Genomic DNA, 22,479 nt, shown 5'->3' with positions numbered 1-22,479 from the left:
CAGTCTGCAGACCACATTAATCTAACTACTCACTCTCTGCTACAAACTCTCCAATGTCTGCAGAGTCTTTCACAGTCTGCAGAGTCCTTCACAGTCTCCAGAGTCCTTCACAGTCTGCCGAGTCCTACATAGTCTGCAGAGCACATTAATATAACTACTCACTCTCTGCTACAAACTCTCCAAGGTCTGCAGAGTCCTTCAGTCTGCAGAGTCCTACACAGTCTGCAGAGTCCTACATAGTCTGCAGAATCCTACACAGTCTGCAAAGTCCCACATAGTCTGCAGAGTCCTACACAGTCTGCAGAGTCCTACATAGTCTGCAGAGTCCTATCCTGCACCCACCAGTAGCCCATGATGCCCCTGCACCCACCAGTAACCCACGATGCCCCTGCACCCTCCAGTGGATCAGGACGCCCTAAGAATCCACCAGCAGCCCATGATGCCCGCAGAACCCACCAGTAACCCACGATGCCCCTGCACCCACCACAGAGCCACGATGTTGAGGCCGTAGAAGAGGAGCAGGAGGAAGACCAGGACGGGGTGGGTCAGAGGGAGGAGTGGGGTGAGCACCAGCACACCCGTCATCGCCAGCACGAGCCCACAGAGCAGCAGTACCGCATGCACCCACCACGACGCCGCCGTCACCCACCACCGCACACCCACAGCCACGTCCATCTGGAGAACGATTGACACGCATACGTGTGCGAGGAATGGGTGTTTTGTTTGACATTCAGGTGGCGTATGGCAGGTGGCGCTTGGCAGGTGGCGTTTAGCAGGTGGCGTTTGGCAGGTGGCGTTTGGCAGGTAGCGTTTGGCAGGTGGCGTTTGGCAAGAGGCATTTGGCAGGTGGAGTTTGGCAAGTGGAGTTTGGCAGGTGGAGTTTGGCAGGTGGAGTTTGGCAGGTGGCGTTTGGCACTAGAAGTTTGTCAGGTGGTATTTGACAGGTGATGTAAGTCAGGTGGTGTCAGGCAGATAGTGGTTGGCAGTGTTGTGTGCAGTATGACTATTTTAGTATATCTTATTCTAATTGAACAACTTTCTTTAATAACCTGCATCCTATCGCCCCGTAACCGTCCACACTCGTATTAATCCCAAGATGCTTTCGACGTAGCTTTCTGAAAACATGCTTAAGAGTCTGTTTTAGGCTGTGCACTGTGCAGCACCTGTCTCTTATACACATCTAGATGTGTATAAGAGACAGCTGTAGGAATCTGCAGACCAAACAAAAACCTGCAGACCAACACTCAACAGCTTTCTAATTTCTGAATAAATTTCTTGGCAGGCTATCTAAAATTATGGGATAAAACTCTCTTCAGGCCTTCTGTAATTTTTGTATGAAACTCCTGAGAAAGCATCTATATTGGTTAGATGCAAGAGCTGTTAACACTTTAGTAACTTCTCAGTCACTCAGTAATTGCTAAGTGAAACGTTCGTAAGTCAGGAGTTACACGATTCAAGGCTAAACCCTTAAGCTGAAATACAATAATAGCAAACTATTTAGATGATAGATGGCATTACGAATAGTAATAGAGACATGAGAATTCTAAAAAAAAATAAGACGTACGGTAAGGTGGGGCTTTCAGCATGGCCATGGGTTGGTGTCCCTAAAGGAACTCTAGGTACTAGTTAGCCTAGGTGCCGAGGAAGATCTTGAAGTACAAGAGAATAAATTGAAAAAGTAAAAAACCAATCAGAAGCATGAGCAACGTCAACTCCCTGCGGCAGCTTAAACACTGGAACACAAGTTTGGCTTATCATCGCATGGCTCTGAGGACCAAGGGGACTGACAAACTGAACCATGTACTAAATACTATACCATGTAATAAATACTAAACTATTTACTAAATACTATACCATGTAATAAATACTAAACTATTTACTAAATACTATACCATGTAATAAATACTAAACCATTTACTAAATACTGAAAGCCCCAGAAGCTGAGCCTGCACAGCCTTACACGTCGCGGCTGTAGCAGGGATACGGCATCTGCGCGGTGGACACGACCATGTTCAGGAGGCTGTCCACCTCTGCGCTGCGGTTGACGATGGACACGTTGAACGCGGCCTCTTGACCTCCCGAGACGTCGCGACGACGACGAAATGACGAGTTCCCTAATGAGTGAGCGTCTCTGCCGTCTCCATATGAGTGAGAGTCTCTTGCGTCTCCATATGAGAAGGTGTCTCTGGAGTCTCCAAATGAGCGGAGGTCTCTGCCTTCCCCATTTGAGTGGGAGTCTCTGGAGTCTCCATATGAGTGGGGGTCTCTGCCATCCCCATATGAGCGGGGGTCTCTGACGTCTCCATATGAATTGGGGTCTCTGACATCTCCATATGAGTGTGGGTCTCTGCCGTCTCCATATTTGTCAGAGGCGTTATACGAGTCACTGCCACTCTCTGTAGCCCTCCCCTTCCTAGATGTTACCGCCTCTTTAGCTAGCGGGGAAGAACGGGGTGCAGTCGGAGTCTGCTCCCCAGTGAGCCAAGCTTCACGGACTCCCCTCATGTCTCTGCCTTCCCCATTTGAGTGGGAGTCTCTGGAGTCTCCGTATGAGAGGAGGTCTCTGGCGTCTCCGTATGAGTGGAGGTCTCTGGAGCCTCTATATGTGTGAGAGGCTTTATATAAGTCACTGCCACTCCCAGCAGCTCTCACCTTCCTAGATGTTACCGCCTCTTTAGTTAGCGGGGAAGAACGGGGTGCAGTCGGAATCTGCTCCCCAGTGAGAAAAGCTTCACGGACTCCCCTCAACTGGGTGAGGACGTCCATCCAGGCCTCCAACTGCCTGTCGTCTTCAAAAGGATCCTTCACAATATGGCTGTTCATCCTGGAAATCGTGTCGTCGAAAATTGTCTCTACGTCTTCCACGGCAGATTGATCGAAATGCAGACCCACTGCAGCGCTTGCAGACCGGGTGGTGGTTGAAGAGGTCTGCTGGTAGAGGGTCTTCATGATCGCCTCGTCCAGCGCGTTCTGTAGGATAACAAAGCCCTGGTGGTACAACAGCTGGTCCCCGTAGTCGGCGTAGGGTCCAGGCCTCCAGAACCTGAACAACCGCAATCACCGGTGCAAATTATTGATGAGCCTTTGCAACTATATATGATTCTTGCTCAGGGCCCATACTTTCAAGAAAAGTTAAGAGATCGTAAGCTCATCAGCCAATCATTGACGGCCTTTCAAGCAAAATCAGCGCCAATCGCAAACAAGAAAATAGAGCGTAAGTACTTCCGTTAACTTAGCGAATTTTGAAAGTATGGCCCCAGGAATGTAACTTGTCCATAAACAAAACTTGCTCTGGAGATCAAAACTATCATCTCAGAGGCGGTCTAATAAGAAAATCTTATAACAGTATTATTAAAATTTGCTTGACAAAGAATATTTTTCACGGGTCAACACATCAAAATTTCAGGTATGACAATTACAATACATAGAAACTGTGTGAACTTTTAAAAATCCGTATTTCCTCACAGCAACTATCATAACAATCCCGCATTTATTTAGTATTTAATAATAATATCGTATTCGGCAGTGAAATATCTGACGCACGTTGGGCCAGCCTGGCGGGACGACGGCAGCCTGGCGGCGTCACCGCGGATGACGTAGGAGACGTGCGGCGGAAGACGTGACGAGTTGTCCGCAGATCCTCCTACGCCCCCAAACACCACTCCTGCGGGGGGAGGGATGAGGAAGCAGTACATGAGCAACTTGTACACAAGCCGCAGTATCTACAGGTTATGCTAAAGTACTGGCAAGGAATGCCCCAGCAGTCATGGAAGGCTGAAGAACCTACTATAGAAGGAAGATGTCGCTGCCAAGAACACTGAAGTACCTGCAAGGACTTCCTTAGTGCATTCCTTATAGGCTGTGAATGCTCAAATTCTGCATTGAAGGGCAACAAGGAGGTCCATTGCCTATGTCAAAAAATTAACAGTACTACAGGGAGTTCCCAATACCTACCTTAAATATCACAGTACTGCCCATCAATGCTTGCCAAACTCGAAGGCAAGTCTGTATGTTCAGTACATATGTGCATGGCAGTTCCCAGTTCCTTCAAGGAAGATCCTATTACCAATTAGGAATCACCGGTTAGAAAGGATACCGGTTTCTGCTATAAAGGATGTAGCAGCAAAAGAGGCTGCAGAATTTGTAAAAAAATATAACTCAGTACTCACTGCAGTGAGTGACAGTTAGCGCATTTTCTCGTCGACGACAACGTGCATGAAGTCACGGACGGACGGACAGAGGGACGGACATGACTAGCACAATAAGGCATTTTTTCCACAAATGAAAAAATGCGCTAAAAAGACCTATAGTTCGTACCCGGAATGCCAACGTACTTTTTAGGAATGTCACGTTACCTGCCAGGAAGGCTTCATCGTTGTGTGCTCGCTGTGCCATCTCCAGCAGCTGTTGTTCGTCCTCAGCTGGCACAAAGCGGTCCAGCTCAATGCACTCAGCCAGCTGCAGCAGCGGTGAGGCCTCGTCCAGCAGCGCCTGCTCGGGCAACTACTGGTCACTTATACCTATTTGTGACGTGTAACTAGCGGTGACGTGAAACTAGTGCTCGCGTGTATCTAGTATTCACGTGTTTCTAGTGTTCACGTGTATCCAGTGTTCACGTGTATCTGGTGTTCACGTGAAACTAGTTGTAACGTGTATCTAGGGTTCAAGTGTAACTAGTGGTGGCGTATAGCACCTAACTAAAGGGGATTATATTCGTTGCACATACAACGCAACTGATATTCAGGAGAGGCGTTTACCTGAATATGAATATGGCTAATTGCATTAGTTAATCAGATCAAAATTCAAGTGCGTATAAAATCTACGAACAAAAGTAAAGACGTACAGGTTATGACATGAGTTGGAACACAAACATATACAGGGTTACAAGTAAACGAGAAGTGCGAACACTGTTGACAGTCCTGACTGTGTTCGATACGAAAAGCCTGTGTTCTCCGCGAAAAGCCTGTGTTCTTTACGAAAAGCCTGTGTTCTCTACGAAAAGCCTGTGTTCTCTACCAAGCCTGGTGTGTTCGGAGAACCAGAGTCGTATCCAAGGTGGAGATGTCCACATTTATGCACGTAGCAGCTGACCACGTCCATGGCAGTTGACGAGAGATGAGCTAGATTAACAGGGAGATTTTACGCAAAGAAGCGATGAAATTAAATACCTTGACACACAAGCACACTCTAAAATTGACTAGAAGAAAGTTCTATCCTCAGCTAGCAATGCTAGCCAGCTGACACCAAAGGACTAATAGCAGGTGCTACGGAAAGCCAGCTAGACTAACCAGCTAGACCAGGCAGCTGATAACGGCTTCAGAAGCATGGACTATACTAATCTAACTAGACCAGCCAGCTGACAACCAGAGCATATGAAGCAGTAGGCAACACTAGGCTTGCTAGGTCTAAAAAGCATGAGTATTCACTAGCTTCTTCAAACAGCCACAGTAACGCCACCTTCAGGCGCTCCACCGCAGACGGTGGAATCGCAGCTGGCGGGCTAGATGAAGTCGTCGTGACAGGAGAAGTTGAATCTTCTGCGACAGAACCTCCGGTTGACGGTAAAGTAGTTGAGCACGTGGAGGTAGGCGAAGATGTACAACCAAGGTCCGGTGGAATGGTTGCAGAGGTGGTGGTTGAGCTCGTGGTTGTTGAGGTTGTACCACCAACGCCTGGTAGTAAGGTTGCATCTGTGTTCGGTACGTTGCTGGTGGAGGCGATACAGTTGGTAATAACTGCTGAGAGTGTCAGAAAAGTCACGAGAGTTGGAGCAGCCTTGACAGGTGAAGTCATAAGGGCCGTGACCATCAATCCTAGAACCATCGCAAGAACCGCCAGGTTAGGTAAAGTAGCTGAGGAGGAATCTGGTTCTGTGGTATTAGAATCAGCAGGTATGATGGTTGTTTTTGTGGTTGGTTCCGCCGTTGTGATTGGTTCCACCGTTGTGGTTGGTTCCACCGTTGTGGTTGGTTTCTCAGTTGTGGTTGGTTCCGCCGTTGTGGGTGGTTCCGCCGTTGTGGTTGGTTCCGCCGTTGTGGTTGGTTCCGCCGTTGTGGTTGGTTCCTCAGTTATGGTTGCTTCAGCAGTTGCGGTGGCAGCATCGGTATTCGTGACGTAGCTCGATTCTGTCGTCTATCGTTTACGAGATAATTTTATATTAATTACACAATCATGAATAGTGCACCAGTACATCCATTTTTTCGGAAATTGATCAAGAAATCAGAAAGTATATCTGCAATAATTAAGGTTGCTGCATAACGCTAGTTATCACTGAATCTCGCCATCCACATGGTCCCAGCAGAGGACGCTGAGACTGAGTGGGCAGCTGTGAAGGATCGATTAAAATTTATTGTACGAGTTTGGCAATTAATATTTTTGCGAAGCATAAAATTGTCAAATAAAAATCCGTCATGAAAACTATTGTGCTCGCGGACCATTGGAAGATTACCATTGAGTAGCACTTCTGGCACGCGCACAATAGTTTGGGTATTGCGGCCTCATAGGAATTTTTATGTCGCAAAACTTCAAAACAACTCTCGGGGAATCAAATTCAATTACCGAACTGAAATTTTACGATAAAACCATACACACAGAAAATGATAATGTAAAGAAAAGTAATAGTGAACAACCCCAACTACCCCAAGGTGGTTTTAGTAGTAACATATAGCCCCTCGACATGCGGGAATTTAGTTATAAGCATTTTCCGGTTAATGTTTTTTTTATATTAGCGTAAGGGGCCGTCGGCCATGTCGATATACTAGAAATAGTGCTAGAGTTTTCAAGACATGAAGCGTAGGTTAGAGTTTTCTAATAATGCGTTCTCGTAAAATGCAAGAATTCGAAATATATATATACGGTACTAAGCTGGAGCATTAAAGATAAATAGAGTGGGCTAGAATATAAAATATTAGAGCAGACCAGAGTTCACAATACACAAAAACTAGGATAGGGATACCAAAAATATAAAGAACAAGCGAAGATGAATAAGTAACAGGTAATATAAACAACGAACATGAAAAACATTGCACCTAACCTGCACCATCACAGCTCCACTGCCTTGCTGCCGTTGGAGAGCTTCTAGGAGCTGTAGGATCTGAGGAGCCTCCTGCGGCAGGAGTTGCAGGAGGGTGGAGGACACGAGGGGCTGGGACAGGACCCAGGTCATCTCCTGCAGCGCTGAGGACACTTCGCTGCTGAAGAAGAGCTGCGACACCAGCAGGTGGAGCAGAGAGAACACCTCGCGCTGAACTGCCCACCTCTGCAGCGTCGTGTTCATCTGTACAGTGCGAACCAGTATGTGAACCATTAGGCACCATCGCATGCATGGTGACGCGAACCAAGGCATAAATCATCATGAACCAAGCATGGACCAATATGCAAAGTATTACGTGAACCAGCAAGAACCGTCTCATGAGCCATCATGAACCAAGCATGAACTAATGCGAACCAATATGTCGTTCAGCAAGAACCGTCGCAAGAACCATGGTGAACCAAAACAGCAACGCACAAAATCCAAAGGCGCGTCATCACAACACACAACATTACGACGCTCGCAATCACACGGCACGTGTTCACGACACACGTACTTACAGCGTTCTCCATCGCACGGCACGTTAACACGACAAACGCAATCATACAACACGACACACGTCTTTACGACGTTCTCCATCACACGGCAGGTTAACACGACACACGTCTTTATGACAGACGCAATCATACGACTCGTGACCACGACACACGTCTTTATGACGCACGCAATCACACGGCAGGTGACCACGACACACGTCTTTATGACGCACGCAATCACACGGCAGGTTACCACGACACACGTCTTTATGACACGCAATCATACGACTCGTGACTAACTCTTTACGACGTACGCAATCATACGTCAGGTGACCACGACACACGTCTTTAAGACGCATGTTACAAGACTGACGTTGCTGACGATGGCGTCAGTGACGGCGTTGCGTGGCGTGTAGACGACGCGTCCAGTGAGCAGCGGCGCGACGAAGCGACGAAGGAGCGACGAGCTCACGTCGTCAGCGGGACCCAGACGCAGCCCCCGCATCAGGGCGGGGCACCAGGCGGGGGGAGGGGGTGTGGCAGCTGGGGAGATGGGGAGGGGGATACGCTATCAGTAACTGGGACATCAATGATAACAGCTGTTCCGATGGCAGCAGCTCTGATAACGACACCAACATCAGCTCTGATGACGATAACAACAGTTGTTCTGATAACGATAATAACAGCTCTGTTAACGACAACAACAACAGCACTGATAACGAGAATAAAAGCTCTGATAACGATAACAACAGCTTTGATAACGACAGCAACAACAGCTCTGATAACGATAACAACAGCTCTGATAACGATAACAATAAAAGCTCTGATAACGACACCTACAACAGGTCTGATAACGATAACAACAGTTTTGATAACGACACCAACAAAAGCTCTGATAACATAATTATATTTCCTAAAACGATGAATGTAAAAATCTGTTCTAAAATATATTTCAGAAATTAAGTAAATAGAGGAACGACAAGAAATTATAATACACAACAATACTGACAAATAACAGAAAGAAAAAATCAAAAGCAGTCAGAAGATAAACTTCAATAAACGAAGAAGGAAGCCCAGTCGATCCTTTAGTACGACCATCTTTCCCCCTCATCCTAATGCTCCTCCTCCCAAGACACTCACAAGTTGGGGAGGACTTGGCTGGCAGGTTGGCCAGAAGACGCAGCGCCTGTTGAGGAAGCCCCACGTCTTCCCCACACAGCGCAGACCCCAGCCGCTGGGTCACCGATCCTGGGGAGGATTGCTCAGTTCATATGGATCATTGCGCCAGAGGGGGAAACGATGCACATGTCGTACGTCAGACATGAACCTGTCGTACGTCAGCCATGAACGTGTCGTACGTCAGCCTTACATGTATCGTACGTCAGCTATGAGAGTGTCGTACGTCAGCCATGAACGTGTCGTACGTCAGCCGTGAACGTATCGTACGTCAGCTATGAATTTGTCGTACGTCAGTCATGAACGTGTCGTACGTCAGCTATGAATGTGTCGTACGTCAGCCATGAACGTGTCGTACGTCAGCTATGAATGTGTCGTACGTCAGCCATGAACGTGTCGTACGTCAGCCATGAACGTGTCGACGTCAGCCAAGAGTCCGACAAGATCGAGAGTCGTACGTCAGTCATGAACGTGTCGTACGTCAGCCAAGAAAGTGTCGTCCGACAAGAACGAGAGTCGTACGTCAGTCATCATCGACATTATTTGACAGATTTACTGCAAATTTCTTCCTTCCTTTCCCTTACATGTCTACTTAAGTAGCAATGCGAGTTTGAACTGATATGATCACTATGATGTTACTCGTCTGGACTAACATAATTACAACGTTGATGCATGTCTGAAATGTCGTGACGATACTCGTCTGGAATAATCCTGCCTGCACCAGCAAGGTCACCAGCAGCGGTATCTACACGCACCTGCATCGTCAGCAGCACCTGCACCATCGTCAGCTGCTCGTCGCCGACGTCGCGATGCTGACGTCATAGCCGGGTCTGTCAGCAGCGTCAAGTGGTATAGGCTTAGTACGCGTTAAAAATTCCCTGATATTATTCCCCTGTTCCCTTCCTTGCATTAATTCCCTTGATATTTCCTTTGCTCTACATTTCAATTTTTCATTCCCACAAAATCAACGTAATTGGGTTTTCCATGGAAATTTCGAGAATTTTCGAAAATTTCTGATACAAATTTCAAACATGTAGGCCAGAGCAGCAGCCCCTAATCTGTCACGGTGATATATTTACGACGTCTTAACCTCCAAGACGCCCGCCACCTGCCACGACATCCCCCACCTGCCACGACATCTCCCACCTGCCACGACACTCCCCACCTGCCACGACATCCCCCACCTGCCACGACATCCCCCACCTGCCACGACATCAGCCAGCTGCGCTGCCACCTGCTGCAGGTGGGGCAGCATGGGCAGGAGGTCGCGCCTCAGCCACAGCAGCACAGCATCGAACTCGGACGTGCTGAGAAGGTGCTCATACAGCACTGCGTCCGCAGCACCGCGCAGCAACTGCAGCACAATGATAAATTATAATCAATTATTCTGTGACATGCAGACCTTAAGTTAATATTGACGTACGTCTTGTCACGTGCAGACGTCTTGTTACCATTAACGTACGTCTTGTCATGCGTCTTGTCATTCACAGACGTCTCATTACCATTGACGTACGTCTCTTGTCACGTGCAGACGTCTTGTTACCATTAACGTACGTCTTGTCATGCGTCTTGTCATTCACAGACGTCTCATTACCATTGACGTACGTCTTGTCATGCGTCTTGTCACGTGAAGACGTCTCGTTACCATTGACGTACGTCTTGCCACCAGCAGGCGCCTTGTTACCGTTGAGGTACGGCTGGCACTTGCAGACGTCTCATTATTGCCATTGACGTACGTCTTGTCACCAGCAGACGTCTTGTTACCGTTGACGTACGTCTTGTCACTAGCAGACGTCTCTGTTACCATTGACGCACGTCTTGTAACTAGCACACGTCCTGCTACCATTGACGCGAAGTTTGCCTCGTCCATAAAATCGTTGAGCGGAGGGATATTCACAAAGACGCTTCAGACGCCCGGTCAGTTCGCACTCATCCATCATGGTTGATAACCTGGTAATTCTTTAATGAAGCTGGTGCTGAATTCCCACTCAAACTTCACTGTGATCTTTTAGCGGTTCACCATGACGTTCAAGGAGCTGTGGTGACAATCGTCCATCATGGATCACTAGGTAATTTTTTTCACCTTGACACTCGATCAGACGCTGAGTTAGCGGAAAACTTCATTGAGAAATCTGACTTCAGGTATATGGGTACGCACACAGTGAAAGCAGGTTTGCCGCGCGCGGGCAACCTGCTCCAACCTGCCACAAGAATGAACATAGGATAATAATGTATAAGTGTTCACAGTGAAAACCTGTACGAATAGGCTTCTGCCGACAACCTGCATATACCTATTTACCGGAATGTACTGCACATTCTTATCTGCTCAACCTGCTTGGCATATGGTCATTTTTTAAGTAGTTGTACCTTTAAACCCTCCATTTCGAAAAATTGACACGAACAAAAAAGTCTTATAATTCTGTTTTACATAGGTGTACCAAGTCTCAAAGTGATCTGTCCGTAAATAAAAAAGTTTTTTCACCACATAGACGTTCCTCTCAAAGGTTAGCATTTTTGCCTGAAGAACGGCAGTAATCATAAACCCTTTCAATTTCAGCTGTTTTCCTGCTTCCTCTGTGAACACCCTCTCGCGCTTGTTTCAGGCGCCAGCCTCAGCAGGTAACCAGCACGCTGGGAACCTGCTTTCACTGTGTACGTACCCTAAGTGTATATCAAGGTCATGATAACTGTATACTGGAATTGTGATGAGTGCACTACAATAGTGTATATGCGGCTAATCATATTAGAGTATCCTCTTATTGTCTCTATGAATGTTCATACTATAATTCAGGCAGCGATGAATAGGATTTGGAAGCCTGTAATCGATTCAATCCACCTGTAAAGGCTACCATTAGGGTACGCACAAAGTGAAAGCAGGTTGCCAGCGTGCTGGTTACCTGCTCAGGCTGGCGCCTGAAACCATAGAATATATACAGAAGCCTATTCGTACAGGTTTTCACTGTGAACTAAGAAGTTTGTTGGATGTGTTAGCTTGCGTTTCAACATGCTTAGAAAATTTCAGCTCCTTGTCGACATAAACTTCGAGATCTTTTTCCACACTAGGCTTTTCAATCATTCATACTATAATTCAGGCCACAATGGATAGGATTTGGAAGCCTGTAATCGATTCGATCCACCTATAAAGGCTACCATATAACTCTGTCTAATTTCTAGTTGCTTGTCATTAGTGCATGGTTTGACGATGAACTCGTTCGTACCACAAATTAATGATTTTGAATATTGGTGTATATCTGTTCCACAGCAGGTGACATCAACTGGTTCTTGCCTTATTCATTTTGGGTTGATTGGAAGCATTTTTTGCAGATACATTATTGGTGAGTTTTCTACTTTGATCGCATGCTCACTCTACTCACTAAGTTTTTCCAACGAGCATATAAAATCAGTAGCGTTGGTATTTAACTCCTTTCTCTACCCCCATACTTGAAAGGGGAGAATTCTTTCCAACTCTTTTTGCAAGATTCGACCACATCGGGGAAACTGGAACGGTTCAAAGAGTCTAATTACTTACGCTCTATTTTCTTGTCTATGATAGGTGGATTTTGCTTGAAAGGTCGTCAATGATTGGCTGATGAACTCACGATCTCCTAAGTTTTTTTTTTAAAGTATAGGCCTAGGCTGTCGTAGCTGCCTGACTTAGGTCATAAATTAGAAACTAAAGGGGACACAAAACGACTGACTTGACATTTTCTAGAGTCCTTGACGGCGCTTATGGCATGAGATAGCCAGCATCAAAATTTTGTTGTCTCCCCTAGGCCGCAGACGCTGATTTAACACTGAGCTGAGATCAAGACCTGCACTTGTGTAATATCGATGAAAGAACCTATGATTTCTCCAAAGTACTAGCCTATAGCCTATTTAACATGGGTAAATAGTCAACAGCTGGTAAGTTCGACGGAAAATGTGGTGCTAGAGAAACTACTTTGCCAAACAGGAGATGAAACAGATTGTGAATCCACTCAGATACTTAAATCAGTATATCTTTGTTTTAGTTATTGGATATATTGTACGAATAGTGACACTTTCTGCACGTAGCAGTAACACGCTTTTTTGGGGTGTAATAAACAGTGTCAGTTTGACCCACACAAGAGCAAGAAGTGCATTGCAATTTGTACAACAACCTTTTATTTTTCTGAATGTATTTATCGAGATACGTACCATTCACAAGCCCTGACACATTCATGCAAGTGAGTACTGAGTCGTTCAGTGTAGTAGGTATACATTTTAGTATGTGGTATGTGTAGTTCATTGCAGTCTGTAGTCTCACATTATTTGCATAGTGCGTTATTTATAGGATGCAGATTTCAATATAGTGTGTAAACTCAACACTGTCTGCAGAGTCCTTTGACTCAGCAGCAGCGCCTGCAGCCCCAGGAATGACACGACCGTCACCAGCAGGTTCAGCGCCGGCGACTCGTTCACAGACTGTAGGAATCTGCAAAGAAAATAAATTTCAATTTATAATGCATTTTATCAATACGAAACTAATTCTTAATCGATTCTTTAGAGTCGATAGCTCTGAGACCAAACACTCAACAGCATCTTTCTAATTTCTGAATAAATCTCTTGGCAGTCTAGCTAAAATTATGAGATAAATTTCTCTTCGGTCCTTCAGTAGTTTTCAAATGAAAGTCCTGAGAAAGCATCTACTGTATATTGGCTAGATGCAACAACTGTTAACACTTCAGTAAATTCTCAGTAACTCAGTAATTGCTAAGTGAAACGGTCGTTAGTCAGGAGTTACATGATTCAAGGTTAAAAACCTTTAAACTGAAATACAAAAACAAGAGTACTACTTAGATGATAGAAGGGATTACGAATAGAGAAAAATATGATATTTCGAAAAATAAGACGTACGGTACCAGGGTGGGGCATCCAGCATGGTCTTGGGTTGATGTCCCTAAACAAACTCTAGGTACTAGTTACCTGGTACAAGGTACCAGGTAACTAGTTATAAAGGTATTATAACGTTGGAACCAGGTAACGTTGGAACACAAGTTCGGCTTGTCATTGCATGGCTTTGAGGACCAAGAGGACTGACAAACTGAACCACGTGCTAAATACTATACCATGTAATACATAATAAACCATTCACTAAATACTGAACCATTTACTAAATACTAAACCATTTACAAAATACTAAAAGCTCCAGAAGCTAAGCCTACAGCACAGTCTTACACGTCGCGGCTGTAGCAGGGATACGGCATCTGCGCGGTGGACACGACCATGTTCAGGAGGCTGTCCACTTCTGCGCTGCGGTTGACGATGTTCGCACCTGCACAGCGCTGCCACAGAGCGGGTCCAGGTGCACAGAGCAATTGGGCCAGCCCAGCTCCCCGCCTGGGACGTCGCCCCCGCTGGGGACCAGCTGGTCCAGCACCAGAGCGTCCCGCAGTGGCAGAAAGTTGGGATCCAGCGTCCTGGGGGACCACAGCATGTTGAAGGAGGGAAAATGGATTGTTGAAATAGTTAAAAAAAATATCGGTTGTTAAAACACTGACACTGATGATAAGAATTAATGGCCATGACGTTTGATTTGTACAATTATAGTTGTAAGAGCAATGTCAACAACACTGCGACTAAATTGCTGGTAGGAAATAATTTCTTAACCACACACAACCTCAGAACCCGCAGCACCCACCGGGTGAAGATGGAGCGTGGTGGGGGATAGGCCTCGTGGAACTGCAGGATGACGTCCCTGTGTGGAGGCACCCGCGTCCTGGTAACCACCACCGCCACCACCACCATCAACAGCGGCACCACCAATGCCTGTGACGATAAATAAATTCAGTGAGTATAAAATGAANCTCTCCCAGCCTGCACAGTCACGGCCAACACTGACTGTACCTCCGCCAACATGCACAGTCATGAGCATCACTGACTGTACCTCCGCCAGCCTGCACAGCCACTAACATCACTGACTGTACCTCCGCCAGCATGCACAGTCACGGCCAAAACTGACTGTACCTCCGCCAGCCTGCACAGCCACTAACATCACTGACTGTACCTCCGACAGCCTGCACAGCCACTAACATCACTGACTGTACCTCCACTGACTGTTCGCATTTTTTCAAATTTCCGCATCAATTTTTCGAACAAGATTCTCCGGTTCACCCCCAGCCACCAAGACCCCCAGTAACCACCTGGACTCCCCCAGCGCGGGGTGGGGGAGGGTGAGGGTGAGTCTCTCAGCCGTGTCCCGCAGGATGCTGCACTCCGGCACCACCTGCTGCACCAGCTGCAGCACGCGATCGCTCGCCCCATCTGCCACAAAAAATATAAACGAATAAGTTTTTAGGCGAGAAAAAGCTATTTGAACGACCCTGAAACTTGCTTACAAGCCGCGGAACACATTTTGTAGGCCCGCAACCCATATTAAGGACCCTTAACCCATATTAGAGACCTAGAACATATATTACAGACCTGGAGCCCATTTTACAGACATGAAACATATTACAGACCCGTAATCCATATTCCAGACCCATAAGCCATATTAGACTCATAAGCCATATTACAGACCCGTAAGCCATATTACAGACCCGTAATCCATATTGCAGACCTGGAACTCACATTACAGACCCGTAACCCATATTCCAGACCCATAAGCCATATTAGACTCATAAGCCATATTACAGACCCGTAAGCCATATTACAGACCCGTAATCCATATTGCAGACCTGGAACTCACATTACAGACCCGTAACCCATATTCCAGACCCATAAGCCATATTAGACTCATAAGCCATATTACAGACCCGTAAGCCATATTACAGACCCGTAAGCCATATTACAGACCTGGAACCCATATTACAGACCTGGAAACCATATTACAGACCTGGAATACATATTACAGGCCTGGAACCCTTGCTACACACTGCAACCCGTATTACAGACCTGGAACCCATATTTCAGACCTTGGAACTCATATTACAGACCTTAGAACCCATATTACAGAACATGATCCCATACTACAGACCTAAAACCCATAGTAGACCTGGAATCCGCATTTCAGACCTGAAACCCACATTATATAGACCTGGAACCCATATTACAGACCTGGAGTCCATATTACAGGCCTGGAACCCATATTACAGACCTGGAGTCCATATTACAGGCCTGGAACCCATTTTACAAACATGGAACCCATATTACAGACCCGTAACCTATATTGCAGACTTGAAACTCAAATTACACACCCATAACCAGTCCCACTAACAACATCCCCATCCCAACATTTTTTCTTACCTTCAACTGATATCTGGCTTCTCTGACAGAACTCTTCAGAACTTCACATCGCTGTAACTTCCTACCGAACCTACATTGTCAACAAGTTTGAACCCCAAGAACCCTGAGAGCACCGCACCTTGGTGCTGCTGGGCGAGGCGGTGACTGCGGTCCATAAACTCGGTTCTCGGGAGCCCAGCACGAGCCACTGAGGGTTCACCGCGAACCAGGTTCACGCGTAGCCCTGGCCCCAGCTGCCTCTTGAGCTCCCAAGGGGACCCTTGCCCCACCACGCGACCCTACATAGGAAAAGGGTGTGGGCACTTGATTATAATTATATTATTATCATTATTTCGATGTACATGGTATTATTAGTTCAATGTATATTGTATTATTATTTCAACGCAGATGGTATTATTGGTTCACACGCAGATGGTATCATTGGTTCACACGCAGATGGTATCATTGGTTCACACGCAGATGGCATCATTGGTTCACACGCAGATGGTATTATTGGTTCACACGCAGATGGTCACTGAGGGTTCACCGCGAACCAGGTTCACGCGTAGCCCTGGTCCCAGCTGCCTCTTGAGCTCCCAGGGTGGGCCTTGCCCCACCACGCGACCCTGCAGAGGAAAGGGGTGTGGGCACTTGATTATTATAATATTATTATTATTTCGATGTACATGGTATTATTAGTTCAATGTATATTGTATTATTATTTCAACGCAGATGGTATTATAGGTGACGACACTCGCAGGTTCACACGCACATGGTCAACGACGATGACGACGTCAGCAAGCATCTCGGCCTCGTCCAGGAAATGCGTCGCAACGACCACCACACGCGACGTCTTCTCCAGCTGCACCAGCTGCGGGAGAAATGATACGTTACCATCTACCTGCCATATGGCTCGTCGGGCTGTGGGGTCTACACCGGCTGTAGTATAAGACCCTGTTGCACTAGTGTACCTGCCAGATGGCTCGTCTGGCTGTAGGGTCTACACCAGCTGTAGTATTAGACCCTGTTGCACTAGTGTACCTGCCAGATGGCTCGTCGGGCGGTGGGGTCTACACCAGCTGTGGGCTCATCCAGCAGCACCAGCTGACTGGAGCCCAGGAAGGCTACCGCAACAGCCAGCTGCTGACAGAGTCCTTCTGACAGGTGACAGCACAGCTGGTCTCCGTGGTCACCGAAACCCAGCTTCCCGAGCCATCTGGGAGATCAGAACAATAGTTCTCTGTTAGTAAAGCGTCGTCTGTTGGTGAAGAGTCTTCTGTTGGTGAAGCGTCGTCTTATAGTGAAGCGTCGTCTTTTAGTAAAGCGTCCCAGATTATGAAAAAGCCTTTCCCTCGATATCCCCAAATTGTTCACTGATTCCTTCGATAGTCGTTGCCTCTGAGGATAGTTGCAGGATATACCAGTCTCACTAGTTGCAGGATATACCAGTCTTAATAGTGTCACTACCCTCAACACTCACGATTTGACCTCGCTCCCGACGAGGGCGCGAGGGACGCCCTTGAGGGCGGCGTAGNCCAGGTACTCATTTATCAACCAGAGTTGGATGAATGGCTGAGTTGACCATGAGCTGAGCTTCCCGGTAGAACTTGTCCTCAGTGGGACTCGAACCCGGGTGCTGGGTGCGAGAGACAGTCTCTCACCACTGCACCACCACAGCTCCCCCTACACGAGAGTAGTCACCCACACGAGGGTACACCTACACGAGGGTTGTCACCGACACAAGGGTACACCTACATGCGGGTACACCTACACGAGGGTACACCTACACGAGGGTACACCTACACGCGGGTACACCTACACGAGGGTAGTCACCGACACAAGGGTACACCTACATGCGGGTACACCTACATGAGGGTAGTAACCTACATGAGGGTAGTCTTGCCGGCGCCGTTGTGCCCCAGGAGGGCCGTGACGTGCCCCTGCTTGAGGTCGAGCGTGACGCCCTCCAGCAGCGTCCTGCCGCCTCGGCCTGCGCGCCCCTGCACCGCGTACCTCACTTGCGACAACCGCACGCACCCCTGTCATAATAGGGACAAACTGGAGATATTTTGCTTGATATTTATTTTCCATTTATTGATCTACTACAAGACTTTTAGTGACAAACGAGATATTTTACTTGATAAATATTTTCCATTTATTGATCCACTACCAGACTTTATCTGATTAAATTGTACCAATAGTGACAAACAGGAGATATTTACTTGATAAATATTTTCCATTTATTGATCCACTACAAGACTTTATCTGATTAAATTGTACCAATAGTGACAAAGACAGAGATATTTTACTTTATATTTTGTTTCCCATTTATTGATCTAATACAAGACTTCATCTGATTAAATCATACCAATAGTGACCAAAAATAGATATTTTAGTTTATATTTTAATTTCCATTTCCTGATTTAATACAATATTTTATTAATACCTAATTTAATGGGAATGATGATTCCTATGATTGTTTCTGGTCTACTTATCGGACTCAATAAGGATAACCATACTTAACCCTAACATCCTCAGGTGTAGCGGGGGAAAAATGGTTTAGTAAAGAACAAAGCGTAGGTACGCAAGTAAATAATGTATACTCGATAATCCGGCCTCCTTAAAGGCTTGTCAACTTCCTCGTTAAAATGCATGATTTACGTGTATTCATTTTAATTATAAAAAACTGTTAGATGCCAGTCTCGTGTAAACTATGAGGTTGCAGTCGCCCATAACAATGGAGCTAGCATCACAATGTATGGCAGTTCCCACGAAAACTTATTATTTATCGTTTATTTATTCAAAATTTATATAATACCACAAGGATGGACTGTGCAGGAAGCCTTCACTAAAATGTATCTAAACAACTCGTCGCCAAAGTTCAAGTAACGTTTTGAGAAGTGACGTACTACAAGCAACGTATTACGTCCAAGAAACGTAAAGATGAGTTGGGTGGATTGGGTGAATCGGGAGGGTCATGATTTAGTGAGTTTGATAAGTCGGTAGGGTCTTGTGGGTCAGGTGAGTCTGGTGGGTTAACGTACTTGCTGGTGCTGAATATTCTTGACGGCGGTGACATCAGGAGCGTTCAACCATGAACCTGCAACACCGAAAACCTCGTGACAAGGCTGGTCTACATCGTTTTGAAGGGGCGGTATAATTTGCTTCGCTACTCCATTCCACAATTATATATTGGTTTCAGCGTTGAATATCAGGCCAAGTTTGGCTTATCGCCCATTATAGACATGGCAGATTTAGAACAACAAGGTGCGGGCCACCTCTGAACCCAGCCATCTCGCCGATTTCAATATGATTTTTACAAATAGATCCGGGTTTTGAACCCGCAACTCGCTGTCAGATCTCGGTGATCTCAACACCTATCCAGCATGACGTTGCTCCAATCAGGGTTGCCAGATGGGCCTTTTTCCGGCCCAATTCGCTGATTTATGCCTTTTTTACAATTCAGTTAACTGTTTAAAACACATGCTGGTCTCAAGCATTGTGCAATTTTAAAATGCTATAAACAAAAAAAAATAGAGTTTTGCACCCCAAGTCATAACGTTGCTGATTTATATCAAATCAAGGACTATTTTGCTCTTTTGTGAGCTCATTTGGGCGTTTTCTTTCACTCTTAACTGGCAAATTTAGTGCCACTCAGAGGGCAGAAATAGGCAGGCCACGCCACGATACCGAAAGAGTCGCAAGAAAATCATTCAACTATGATATCTATCATTCAACTATGATATCAATCATTCAACTATGATATCAATTATTCAACCATGATATCTATCATTCAACTATGATATCTATCATTCAACTATGATATCTTAACTGGCAAATTTAGTGCCACTCAGAGGGCAGAAATAGGCAGGCCACGCCACGATACCGAAAGAGTCGCAAGACTATCATTCAACTATGATATCTATCATTCAACTATGATATCTATCATTCAACTATGATATCAATCATTCAACTATGATATCAATCATTCAACTATGATATCAATTATTCAACCATGATACCAATCATTTAACTATGATAACATTGCAAGAGGCAGCAGAAGTTAAATATATTGTCAGTTGTTACAAATGTTTACCTTTGCCACAGAGTCGCTCCGAAGAGCCGGAGTGAACCTTGGGGGAAAAGCAGCGTCTGTATCCTGCAAGTGCAATGAAATGTGAGCAAGAGGATAACAACATATAACAGAGGATAACAACGTATAACAGAAGATAACCACATTTAACACAGTATAATAACGTATAACAGATGATAACAACGTATAACAGAGGATAATAACATATAACAGAGGATAACAACATAAAACAGAGGATAATGGCGTATAACAGAGGATTACAACATATAACAGAGTATCAACATATTTAAACGATCTAGATAAAATGCAGCTTGTCTAAAACAGAACATTTTCTTTAAGCTTAATCAGGGCAACAGACCAACTCTGCAGAGCTGCAGTAGCAGCGTCAGCACCAGCAGCAGACATGCGTCCAGCAGCAGCATCAGCAGCGCGTAGCCTGACGTCATTTCGCTGTCTGTACAGCGAGGAAAGAATTACACGAATACGAGATAATGAGGTATGATTTATAATAATAATAAAAATAGCGGCTTCAGCTTTTATTAGGCCGTAGGCCTGTCGCCAATTCTTAACATTGCAGAACATTCATAGCTTGTTGAGGGCTTGAACTCGCAACTCACTGCTACAAAATTTCTTTGCTTAACTGCCCGGCCTCCTTGCTGATTCTGACCAGAATATGGCGCACAGAGCTGGGATCGAACCCGCGCCTCTCTGCTCCAACCTTGGTACTCAGAACTTTAACCACTGGGCCACTCGAACTTCCATTACATGTGTTAAACGGCTCTTTCCTTACACTGGGAAGACAACAGCCGTTGAACAGTGTTTTTAACAACATAAATCTAGGGCGCAACAGACGTATACAGACATATGAGGTACAATAGACGTAATAACAACTATTGTCATAACAGACGTACCGACAGTGGGAGGCACGAAGAGGTTCTGGAACGTGGCCGACGTCGCCGCCATTTCGTACTGGCATAAAACGCGGAAACCGAAGCCAAACCCAGACGGCGCAAGTAGACTCTGCAGAAGAGAGACATGTCAACAGAGGTGCTGCCTCAAATATATCAACAGGACGAAGTCTGCACTATTAATCCGGTTTCCGAAGTGCATCGAAGGAAGAACACAGCTGAGATTCCCTTACATCCTACACCATTATTATTATTATTTTACGAAGCAATTGTCGGGGCGTCTGGTTCAACGGAACTTTGAGGGTACGTTACATTTATCTTTGATAGTTAGCATATAAAAGACACAAGAAATGATACCTGTAGAAACGAAATGAAGTTATGCACAACATTCAAAATGTCTGAGAAAAAGTTCCGGTGCACTATGTGCCCCGGAGACGAGCTACGCATTNCCTGTCTCTTATACACATCTAGATGTGTATAAGAGACTGATGTAGAGGTGCAGAGGGAGGTACACCCACCAGGATGATGTAGAGGTGCAGAGGGAGGTGGGTGTAGGAGAGCGATACCATGACGAATGGGACGTTGCCCAGCACAGTCATGGTCACTCCCACCAGCAGCGCCAGCAGGGACGACTCCATCAGCTCCCCCAGAAGGTAACTGATGTAGTGTTGTGATTATTATGTGAATAAATGGAGAACGGCACTCGCCTGCCTGTTTAATTTCCCAGCACCAACCAAAAAGCCACTAAAGTACAAGAATCGGCAACAGGCCACGGGCCTATTTCTTCAGTGCCAACAGTTCTATTCTCCCTGCATCGGCCAAAATGCCACAACGGTTCTGTCAGAACTTATCTTGCAAGATCAGTCGCTATATTTCCAATAGCGGGGCCGCAATCAGTGACGTAGCTTGTCTCTCCCTAAGAGTATCGTTTAGACTGGAATCTAACAAACGGACTTTGGATTTCGTCGAGTATTATTAAGGTTATGGCTGTCCATCACTGAACATTACATCGAAACATCACTTTCTATTCTTGCTAGCAGCCGTTGAATAAAACTGATCCCTACTCAGGCACGGATTTCTACGGATATCAGTCAGAACTGATCCCTACTATGACGGATTTCACGTTATAAGATCAATCGCCAAAGCCCCAATGACAACGACCCTAGCACCCACCAGAGGGCTGCAACATCCCAGCACCCACTGAAGACCCGCGACGACACCAGCCTCTCCAGAGGGCAACAACGCAGTAAACACACACCAGGGGGCCACAAAGCGCCTAGCAACTATGCGATTAAGACGACGACCTTAGCTCCTTCACCCCACAGACGCCGTCCTTAGTACTCTCCACAGAGCAACAATCTCCAAATAGCATCCATCAGAGAGCCTCGATGCCTACAGTACCACCACATAGTCGCGATGACCCAGTTACCCAACAGTAGCCCGAGCCGCCCTCTGCACCCATCAAAGGACGAGGACGCGCTATAAGAACCCACC

General features: G+C 46.1%; 2 protein-coding genes and 1 long non-coding RNA gene across 3 annotated transcripts; all 3 read right to left on the bottom strand.

Moving 5' to 3' along the window:
* Positions 1-1,956: 1,956 nt before the first annotated feature.
* Positions 1,957-10,549, bottom strand: LOC125178116. Its single transcript, XM_047881161.1, has 9 exons — positions 10,427-10,549; positions 9,889-10,096; positions 9,498-9,572; positions 8,707-8,814; positions 7,940-8,109; positions 7,034-7,276; positions 4,356-4,491; positions 3,544-3,664; positions 1,957-3,043 (listed from the first exon to the last, which is right to left on the bottom strand). The coding sequence occupies exons 1-9, from the start codon at positions 10,547-10,549 to the stop codon at positions 1,957-1,959; spliced, it is 2,271 nt and encodes a 756-aa protein (XP_047737117.1).
* Positions 10,550-14,830: 4,281 nt separating this feature from the next.
* On the bottom strand, positions 14,831-21,642 carry LOC108676878 (ATP-binding cassette sub-family A member 10; the record flags this gene model as incomplete). The annotated part of the gene is given in 11 exon segments (XM_018165032.2): positions 14,831-15,024; positions 16,124-16,283; positions 16,509-16,610; positions 16,757-16,855; positions 17,026-17,200; positions 17,872-18,023; positions 19,029-19,084; positions 20,081-20,143; positions 20,436-20,531; positions 20,989-21,097; positions 21,504-21,642. Coding segments are annotated over 11 exon segments (1,345 nt in total), but the record flags the coding sequence as incomplete, so codon positions are not given.
* Positions 17,878-20,491, bottom strand: LOC125178115. Its single transcript, XR_007156797.1, has 4 exons — positions 20,436-20,491; positions 20,081-20,143; positions 19,029-19,084; positions 17,878-18,023 (listed from the first exon to the last, which is right to left on the bottom strand). It is a non-coding gene; the product is annotated as an uncharacterized LOC125178115 (long non-coding RNA).
* Positions 21,643-22,479: the final 837 nt, after the last annotated feature.

The sequence above is a fragment of the Hyalella azteca genome, unplaced genomic scaffold (assembly GCF_000764305.2).
Source record: "Hyalella azteca isolate HAZT.00-mixed unplaced genomic scaffold, Hazt_2.0.2 contig7221, whole genome shotgun sequence".
Taxonomy (NCBI): Eukaryota; Metazoa; Arthropoda; class Malacostraca; order Amphipoda; family Hyalellidae; genus Hyalella; species Hyalella azteca.
Note: the sequence above shows the minus strand (reverse complement) of the source record. Positions and strands in the feature narration are given on the sequence as shown.